Source organism: Salvelinus alpinus, chromosome 35 (genome assembly GCF_045679555.1).
Source record: "Salvelinus alpinus chromosome 35, SLU_Salpinus.1, whole genome shotgun sequence".
NCBI classification, from domain to species: domain Eukaryota; kingdom Metazoa; phylum Chordata; class Actinopteri; order Salmoniformes; family Salmonidae; genus Salvelinus; species Salvelinus alpinus.
The window spans coordinates 15,468,848-15,479,284 of NC_092120.1; the positions used below are offsets into that span (position 1 = coordinate 15,468,848).

The 10,437-nt window shown below is 43.2% G+C and overlaps 1 protein-coding gene across 1 annotated transcript; it reads left to right on the plus strand.

Moving 5' to 3' along the window:
- The first annotated feature begins 200 nt into the window (after positions 1 to 200).
- LOC139564474 (lipolysis-stimulated lipoprotein receptor-like) lies at positions 201 to 9,536 on the plus strand. Its single transcript, XM_071384023.1, has 10 exons — positions 201 to 432; positions 1,819 to 2,148; positions 2,333 to 2,452; positions 4,281 to 4,427; positions 5,031 to 5,234; positions 5,446 to 5,505; positions 5,824 to 5,952; positions 6,280 to 6,616; positions 6,749 to 7,217; positions 8,497 to 9,536. Exons 1-10 carry the CDS (start codon positions 393 to 395, stop codon positions 8,530 to 8,532), a joined length of 1,872 nt encoding a protein of 623 aa, XP_071240124.1. The 5' UTR covers positions 201 to 392; the 3' UTR covers positions 8,533 to 9,536.
- Positions 9,537 to 10,437: the final 901 nt, after the last annotated feature.

The window sequence follows — 10,437 nt, forward strand, 5'->3', positions numbered from 1 at the left end:
CAGAGGGCGATAAACTGAATAAACTGTGTAATATATATATTTTTTATGTATTAAATGTTTTTTTTCAACATATTTCACATTCAAATCCGAGGGCTGGCCATTGGAAACTAATACTAGTTTCCAATGGCCACCCCTAGGATTCGCATCAAACGTCCCCCCATTGTGCCAGAGGCTTGACAATCTCACCTGTCTGGTCCGCCTTCTACTTGCATACCTACGCTGTGAGACAAAATGTCGGAAGGCCTACCTAGTTAAGAAAAAAACAATACATGGTTGGGGTTCTACAAGGTTTCTAATGGCATTTATGCAGGCCTTGAATTCATTACTATACATGGTTTTTACATTGAGGTTTATAAATTGAGACTTCTCTAAAATATACTCCGGATCGAAAGATGTTCCTGATTTTCGTCGTGACCGTCCTTATGGCAACAGGTAGGGAGAGGAAATGCAATGTTTTTCAAGAAGGGAGGGTCAGGGCACAATTTAATCAATAAGTTAGTTACTGATTTGTGTATTTATTAATAAACCTCTTCTTTTAAACAGTTTATATTATCCAATGTTAACTTATTTTGATGTCGAATTCGTAGGGAAAAGTAGCCTTGTGCTCAATTGTATTTTTTCTTTTTTATCGTTAGAGGTAACCTGTATCTCTGGAGTTCGTTGATTTGTCAGGTGTTGATCACCAAATGGCTACATCTGTATTAATTTGAACATGTATGAATGCTATGCATCTGTTGGCATCATGACGTGTCCTAAATACTATGTTTATGTATTTTTTACAGTTTTGTGTAGGCTTTGTAAAATCACCACCGTATAAGTAATATTGAGTGTTTTTCCTATAGAAAGAAAATGTATAAGGTTAATTATAGTCCTATGTATTTTTCAGATAATAATTAGTGGATTTGTGATTCATAAGTTAAATCACAGATTTCCAGTTCTCTAGTGGTGGACAACAATCTATATTTACATGTCAGAATACAGTAAACTAAGGTTTACTAGACACTTTCATTTTAATGCCTGAATCATAGTCAAAGTCTTTTCTTTTTTACTTTCAGATCAAGTATTCATCATATCATAATATTTTTGACTCCTGACATTTTTTTGTGCACACACATAGCCTGGAATAAGGTGAAGGGGTGTGATTTTGATAATATCACATCAATGATACTAGTCAGACTACCTCCCTACTCCAAATATGATATGAAACTGTAGTTCAACAGATTAGTCTATCTAGCTGGAATTCCACAGTGTTGCTACCTTTTTGACATATGAAGAGCGGTGAAGCAATCTTAGCAAGTTGAAGTTTCTGATGGAGCCAAGTAACATCTAATATGTTCATGCCAAATGCCTATGTCTGCCTTATACATTTGATACCATTTTACCCCCTACGAAATGTATAATTCAGTCAAAGCTGAACTATTACATCATCTCACTGAGTCTTGACCATGGGGTCAGCATCTAGGGCTAGGCTATTACTCAAATGTAGAGTTTTGTTGATGGAACATGCCCAGCTTAAGGTCTTGGTGACTTATTGCATCTATTCTCTATGATACCAGTCTTTAGTTATGACATATCTTTGTGACTGTCACTTACTCTGGGTGTGGCAAAAAGCTGACCAGTCTGTATCTTCACTCTCACAGAGCTGCTGAATTACAAATTAGAAAATTTTGCAAATAATGTACTCACGAGAAAAGTAAGCTGCCTTCAGTTAACAACAAACACTTTCTTGCACACTGTTATGGTTGGTGAAGATATCTATCTCTACCTGCATGCATTGAGACAAACTATCCTCTTTTAACACTCCTATTCTCTCTCCAGGCTCCACCATGGCCATCTCTGTCCAGTGTCCTGTCAAGAGGTACGTGGTCATCCTGTTCCAGCCGGTCATGCTCACCTGCAACTTCCAGACGTCTTCCACGCAGCCGCCCGTCATCACCTGGAGGTACAAGTCCTACTGCAGGGACCCCATCCAGGCAGCCCTGAACCCCAGCAGCGCTGACAACATCCTGTCCCAGAACAACCCTAACTACAACGCCAACATTGAGTGTGCCGACAGCATGCGGACAGTGCGCATCGTGGCCTCCAAGCAGGGCAGTGCTGTCACTCTGGGCGAGGAGTACCAGGGGCGAAAAGTCAGCATCTTGAACAGTGAGTTTGGCTTTTTGTGATTTCAAATGTGATGTGATGTGGGGGGGGGGGGCAAGCGCACCAGTCTGTGCGCGTATGTGTGCCTGTCTCTCTCTGTCAGCGTTCCATTACAAGGCTCCTATATCAGAGTGAGTCTTCTGTTGCCAGTGTCCCCTCCTCAAACACACCCTACTTGTCTCTTTAGACGCAGACCTGAACCTTGCCCAGACGGCGTGGGGAGACAGCGGCGTGTACGTGTGCTCTGTGGTGTCTTCTCAGGACCTGACAGGGAACAGCGAGGACTACACTGAGCTCATAGTGCTGGGTGAGTGGCTCCTATCCTCACAGACCCTTTTTAGAGCTCCCCTGACCTGCTGTCATCTTCCACCCGTCCACCACCACCCCTCCATCTTCACCAAGTCCTATACCACTGCTCCTCACAGAACTGCTGTCCTATGAGGAACAATCACTTGTTTTCTCTGTGCTAGTTTCCCCTTAGTTCTATTGGGTTTATTTGTTGAGTTAGCTGGACACCGTGTGGAGCAACACAAAATCTGATAGCAGTAGCAATCAAATGTAAGAGATCTTGAAAAGCAAAATCAAATTTTCAGGCAGTTTCACAATTTCCAAATTTGCTATTTGACTACGGATTCTGTATAATGAGACTGCACCCATCAAGGCTCAGTGAAGTTTCTCCGGAAGGATCCATGACTTCTATTTTGAAGTGATTCATGAATCATGAACCACTTAGCAGGGACTTCCAAGAAGGACAAGTTGTTGTGAGGGAGACTCAAGAGGGCAAAGGTGTAGTCATTTATTAGAAAGATAGTTGGGGCTTTTTAAGATAATTGTGGCTTTCTTTCTTTCACAAAGAGAAAGTCAAATACCACTGATCTCCTGCCTGAGATTGACTTACTGATTATGGAAGGTACTTTCCAGTTTGCCCCTTATAATCAGTAGAGCTCAACCCTAGCCTAAGAGCCCTGTTTTTTAGTAAACTAGGTCACTGTTTAGGTTCAGTTTCAGGAGAATGACATTTGGCCTGAACCCTCTTTATTTATCAAGCCTGGTTGACTTTAACAAGCTTGTTGGTGTTTTTATCAAGGTAGTTCGTGCAACGATTTTGGCTGTACTGAATCAAGCCTTTGTCTATTTTTAAACATTACAGCACCTTCAAGGTCTAACTTTAGAATGAGGAACCACATTGCTTAACATCTCAAAATGTGCACTGACAGACAGCTAAAAATCCACCAAAAACTTTGAGGGGACTTTTTTAGGGAAGTCCCCTCACAACAACTTAAAAAATGTATTATTAACCCTTGAAATATAAAATGAGTTGGTTGCATTGATTAAAAAGTTATATTCAACTGTAACAATTTTTTCTCTCCTTCATGGTCGAGACCACAAAACTCTCTGCAGAACATAATGATAGCCCTAAAGGCTGTGACATTGTTGTAATATGAGGCCACTCAGCACATAACTCTGGTCTGTTTTGTGTTGACTCAAACCGCAAATGAACTCTTCAGTCAGACTGCAGCCTATGACATTTATAGGAAATGTGTGGTTGAATATATCCTCTTTCAGTATATTGGCATGTATTGTTTTTCTTTCCCGTGCAGCTAGCTCCCTCATCTGACAGAATGACTCACTGAACCCATTGTTTGAAAAAAACGGAAACCGAAACCTGTGTTATCTGGTTTCTCTGATGTCTGAAATGAACCTTGCGTGTAGATACTCCATTGTTTACGGCTTGTCCTTGTGACTTTTCACACTACACATACTGTAGCCTTGCATACTAGACCGACCATTGGACTACCAAGCTACAGGTTCTAATACAAATGTATATTTTTCTATACTAGGGCTCTGTTCTCCAGTGTTCTTGATAGACTAGTAAATTGTCACTTTCTTGTCCACATTTTTGAAGAAATTAGCTTTGTCAAGTCGGCTTTTTGAACAATAGAAATCCTCTACTTCGCAGGTTTAAACAGAGCCAAGGGAAACCTAGAACTGCATGAACAAGTGCTATGTAAATACAGAAATGTTAATATTCAATGTTTCATTTTGACTGAATGGCACACACATTAGCTTGCCTATACATGCATAATTATAATCTCTCTCTCTTCCCCCCCCCTCTACTCTTTCTCTGTATACAGACTGGTTGTTGGTAGTACTGGTAGTGTTTGGCTTCCTGCTGCTGTTGCTCCTCATAGCAATCTGCTGGTGCCAGTGCTGCCCCCACACCTGCTGCTGCTACATCCGCTGTCCCTGCTGCCCTGAGAAATGCTGCTGCCCTCGGGCACGTAAGTACCACTCTCCACCCCTACTTGTTCCTTTTCCACTTGGCACAGAGCATCCTGCTTCGATGCCACTTTCACATTAGTATGCCCATTCCATTCAACCAAACTCCTTTTTCTCATTCAGTTTCACTTTGTCAGTTTGTGACCCTGGCACTGTTTACCTTTCATTTGCCATTCTCATGTACATATTATTTATACAGTATGTGCTGCTACTCTTATCTTCTTGGGGCTCCCAAGTGGCGCAGCGGTCTAAGGCACTGCATTTCAGTGCTAGAGGCGTCACTACAGACCCTGGTTAGATTCCAGGCAGTATCACAACCAGCCGTGATTGGGAGTCCCATAGATCGGCGCACAATTGACCCAGTGTCGTTAGGGTTTGGCCGGGGTAGGCCGCCATTGTAAATAACAATTTGTTCTTAACTAACTTGCCTAGTTAAATAAAGGTTAAATAAAAATAAATAAAATACAATTCATAGAAAGACATAAGGTTTTGCTCATGCACAACACACTGGCAAATGAAGTCCTCCAGAATATGTATTTACAGTATGCCACCTAACTACAACGTTAATGTGTCGTAACACTGTGAACTCACTCCTCTCAATTCAGTGTACGAAGCAGGCAAGGCGGTGAAGTCAGGCATCCCCAGCCAATACGCCCCCACGCTCTACGCTCCCAGCATGTACGCCCAGCCACCCTACGGAGGGGTCATGCAACAGCCCGGCATACCCATGCTGCCCCTACCCCAGGGGATGGGCGGCCCCCCACTACACCCCAACGGCTACGGACGGGACTACGACGGAGCCAGCTCAGGTAACTACAGCCCAACTACAGCCCCTCTCCAGTTTTAACATGACAATTAGCTTGATAAAAGCAAGGACTTGATGTGTGACTTTTTTCCCCTCCGTTTTGAGTGGACTAATGCTCGTCTTGATCTCAGTACTGCACATTTTCGCAGCAATGTGGTTTTCAACGCTGGGGTGAGGAACCTTTTGATAAATCTGTTTTTGTTTTCTGTTTGTAGTTGGACATGGCTCCCAGGTGCCTTTGCTGCATGACCAGGACAGTGGCGCAGGAGACCAAAGTGAGTGGTTAAAATGCTTACTACAATTCTCAGTCTGTTTGATTATTTGTGATAATACATAAGTCTAACCAGAGCTATAGCTCAGCTCCCGAATCATCTCGGGGGCTGAAAAATGTCAGCATATTTCATATTTTCACCAGGGTTGGGCTCATTAACATTTCCGTTCAGTCAATTCACAAATTAAACTGAAATTCCCATTCAAATTTTCCACATTGCTTTTTTTACGAAGCAAACCAAAAAAATTGTTTACTTGAAATGGAATTGAGACCAACCCTGCTTGTCACAATCTCTCATGATTTACTCCCTCCTCCTCCTCAGCTCGGAGCGGCTACCGTATCCAGGTGGACCCAGATAGGAATGCAACGCAGGCCATCTACTACATGGAGAGACAGCTAGCCAACCTGGACCCCACCCGGTCTGGTGACGCCGCTGGGAAGTACAACCGCTGTGAGTCTTACACCTACACATAAACACAGCCATGTCAACTGTACTGTACTGCAGAGTTCAGGGCCTGTAATCAGAGTAGGAGTGCTCTTCTAGGATCAGTTCAATGTTGTGTTTTGTGGGTGTTGTTCAAGTGAAAGGGGGAAGTGTTTATTCATTTCACACGGAGCCTTCAACTGGCTTCATCAACTTTAATGTGTTGTAATGTTAATGTGATAGGGCTTTTTAACTGTGATATCACTTGATATCTCTCTCACTGTCTTTCTTGTGCGTTTCCCCATCCTCTTCCTTTTTCCTTCTCCTCTCCCCCCATCTTTCTTTCTCTCTCAGTGGATGGGGGGATGAGCGAGGTGAGCTCCTTACACGATGACCCACGGGGCCGTGGCGGTGGCCGCTCCCAGGCCCCGCCCCTCGCCACCGTGTACGACCAGGACGAGGCCATGAGCACCATCAGCAGCGTGTCCACGCACGGCCAGCGGGGGCGTGACGAGTACCCGCGGCGAGGAGGTGGGCCCTCCCCCCACATGGGGGCCCACGGACGCGCCCGCTCCATGGACAACCTGGATGATATCGCCCGCCGAGACCGCTACCCCAGAGACACCCGGGATCCCCGCGACGACTACCCTCCCCACCGCCGCGACGGAGGAGGAGCCAGAGACAGGAGAGGGTGAGGTTCTTATTTGGCGCCTCTCTCACTCTTTCTCCTTCTAGTGCATGAGACGTACTTCTCAGAGGTCAAATCTGGGGAAGATAATGATTCGACCCAGTTGTTTACCCACTGTTTTTTTTCTCCCCTCAGCTCGGATGATGACTTTAGCAGCCGCGGCGGCTACGACCGCGGCCGTGACTTTGACGACCGCAGACGGCGCGAGCCCTCCCCTGACGGTCGTCGCCGCGGAGGCAGCCCGGTCAGCGGTCTCCAGGGGAGACGCAGCCGTAGCCGTGACGACCTGATGGCCATCGAACGTGATCGGGAGCACGGTGGCGGCCGTGGTGGTGGGCGGGACGCCTACGATGATAGCTTTCTGCGGGAAGCCATGGAGAAGAAGCGTCTAGGTGAGCAGCAGAGGGCGAGGAGCCGCGAGCGCCTGGACAGCGAACACTCGGACCGAGGCAGGGCCCCCCGTGGACCCCCTCCACTTCCCATGTCCCCGCCTTCCAACTACCCCGACCGTCGCTACGACGACAACTACCCACCCCCTCCCCTGCCTCCCTACATTAGCGATGACGAGAGCTTGACGTCCTCCAAGAAGAGCAATCTACGCAAGGTCAGTCAGTCATCACAGGGTTCTGCATATGGGCGTTGAGCATTCAGGGTGCCACTCAAGGCCACAGCGTTATTTACTGCATTGCCATAATGCCTCATTGATTGTTTCATTCATAGAACTACTTTCATCAACATAGTTAAAGGGATACTTCAGGATTTTGGCAATGAAGCCCTTTATCTACTTCCCCAGAGTCCGATGAACTAGTGGATGCTCTTTTTATGTCTCTGCGTCTTGCTTGTAGCAAAAGCTAGCATGCTGTTCCCCATAGCATTCCAGTCATTGTGCTAATGCTAGTTAGCATTTGCGTGTGAAAATACCACTAACTTTGTTCATACAGGATGCCGAGACATAAAAAGAGTATACACGAGTTTTACCTAAACATCAGACTGTTACCATGGTTATTCCATGGATAATCAGTCAGAGAAGACGCTGTAAAAAAGACGCAATAGTCTCTACAAGCCAGAATGTTGACTAAAATGAATGTCTGTGCTATTGGTCCTTTTGCCTCAAGGTAGTGAAGATCAAATGTCCACAGTGAAGTGTTGTTTACCCAACTTTTTGCGGCGCTGGTAGTTTTATGTTGCATGTATTTTTCCATCTCTTGATGCATTTCACGTGATGCACAATATGTAAAGAACAGCCGAATGATACCGAACGTTGTCGACCGGAGTGCATTCCCTCACAATCAGCTGGAAGTACTTCTGAAATTTGCCAGCTGATTGCGTGTGACAACTTTCGATCTGTACTTCGGTTAAGATCAGCCATTGTTGACATATTGTGCAAGTAACATGCAAATTGCATCTTTATTGAAACTACAAACCGATATACAGACTAGCATGCTGAAAGTCAGGTTAATAACAATACTCTGGATATTTTGTGTCAGATTAAGGTAAAGTACGTTCAAATTAAGTTTATTCAGCATTCTGACTTGTGAAGGGACTGTTCCCAAAAATATGTTAGAGACGAGAGAAGAGTCTTCCACTCTGGGATTCGTAGAGGCTACAACGAGTTCCTCTGACTCTGGGGAGGTAGATAAAAGGCTTCATTGCCAAAATCCCAAAGTTTCCCTTTAATGCTAGTTACAAAAAAATTGTATAATCATATTTAGCAGAAGGAAATATATATCCAGATCCTAGTTTTGCCAGAATTGTGGTGGTATGTTTTAGCAGGTTTTTCTCATATGTATGCTTGTTGTCTCTAGACTGACAGTAATGCTTATAGTACAGTACCAGGCCAACTCATCATTCTGTTTGTTTCAACTCCCTTTCTTTTCTGACAGAATGGAGCCGTGAGTCGGGAGATTCTGGTGGTGTGAGACATTCAATATCCCCCAGCGTAACTGATCTGTCCCTTAACACAATTACCAGTTGTCTATGTAAATAGTACTAATGTTGCAAACTTGCTACCGTGATTTTATTTTCAATACCTAAACTCAGATATCAACATTTGATGCTGGATATTTATGTACAAATGACCTTATTGGGGATAATTTAGTAATTGTGTGCTTCATATTTACTGAAAGCATTGTCAGCCTTATGTCCTCTCAATTATTTTTAATGTACAGAATAGCTCTAACTGAAGCACTAAGTGTAGTGTGTGGTTGAACATACCAAGGCTTAATTAAAGTAGCCTACACTGGAATGGCAGTAGCCAAAGTAAACCAGAAATGGTTTTCATTCACTCTTTTTAACCATTAATTTTCACCTTACAGTCATCTTACAGTCAATGTGAGTAACCCGGAGCTTTAAGATTGTAAAGCAAGTATTCATTTGAACTTTTAATTATTTACTGTGAGAAGTCGTGAATTTTTTTAATGAAAATGAGATCATGCTATAGATTTGAAATGGAATAGATTTTATTAGGGCGGGAGGTAGCCTAGCGGTTTCATAGCATTGGGCCACTCACCGAAAGGTCGCTGGTTCGAATCGCCAAGCCAACTAAGTAAAAAATCTGCCGATGTGCCCTTGAGCAATGCAATTAACCCTAATTACTCTGGATAAGAGCCTCTACTAAATGACTAAAATCAAATAATAGCTATTTTATTTTTACATTGTTTATCATCGTATTGGATTAGTTTTAACTGTCTGTCCAGCATGTATTTGTCATGAATAATGGATAAGAGCGTCTGCTAAATGACTTAAATGTAAATGTAAATGTAATGTCAGCCATAGACAGGTTATATTTGTTCCTTTTTTTTCTTTTTGCTATGAAAAATGTACTTACTGCATTGTTGTACAGTCTACTTGTCATACCCACTGTCCGTACTGTGTTGACTGATTTACAACAAGCGTAATTTTACAATAAAGCTTTTTCAAAATGCTTCGTTTTTTTCCCCCATATAAAAATACAGTCTATGGGGCAAACTTCTACTTAAGTCAAATATTCTCTTATTCATGCATTGATGTCAATTGGAAACCGAGTGAAAATTCTAATAGGCTCTGACATGCTGTTCTAGGAGGTACCACCGGATGTCACTGTCTTGTTTCTGTGGCATGAAGAAGAGCTGTTCACTGAGGGAGTATCATGCAGGGAATGCTGTATGACATACAGAAGGCACACTAGTATTTCAGTTTTTGTCTTTATGGTATCTACTATTTGATCACATGAACATCATAAACATACTTTCTTTCCTATTTCCATAGATTTTACTCTAAAGGCCTTTCCCGTTGCTTGTTCAATCTCCATGTTCAATGTCTGCCAATATGTAGACATGACGGATGTGGTGTAACACTGGGTCTGACTGAATGGTGGCCTCTGTTTATACCTGTTATTGAAATGTGTTCAGGAATTTAAGTGTTGCCAAATTTTGCTATGGCAAGTCATGAGGATTGGTACTGTACAAGGTAAGAGCCCAGCTGCCACCTGCTTGGTACATCAGCTCTGCCAGCACACCAGATTTTGCTGTGTCACCCTGCTTTTGGATAGATCTAATGATATGAAAGCAAAAATGCAAACTAAGAGTTATATAGATAATTAGAAACCGTGTGGTTTGAGCCTTTTATGCTGATTGGCTGAAAGCCGTGCTATATATTGAAATGTTTCACAAAGAGGGCCCAACTATCTTTTAATCAATGTTATTCACTCACTACAACCTGCCTGACACTACAATTAAATGTTGTTGCCTATATAAAGACAGTGGTTCATGTTTGACAGATTTATCCTAAGGGTATGAATACATATTAAAAGTAATACAACTGATACAGAATTGGGTTTTTTCCTT

What these genes read in the sequence shown, in the direction of transcription:
- LOC139564474 (XM_071384023.1), top strand. Translation starts at nt 393, where the DNA reads ATGTTCCTGATTTTCGTCGTGACCGTCCTTATGGCAACAG. An exon ending in CACTGAGCTCATAGTGCTGG is followed by an intron (nt 2,453 to 4,280) that starts GTGAGTGGCTCC and finishes CTCTGTATACAG; the next exon opens with ACTGGTTGTTGGTAGTACTG. An exon ending in ATGCTGCTGCCCTCGGGCAC is followed by an intron (nt 4,428 to 5,030) that starts GTAAGTACCACT and finishes CTCTCAATTCAG; the next exon opens with TGTACGAAGCAGGCAAGGCG.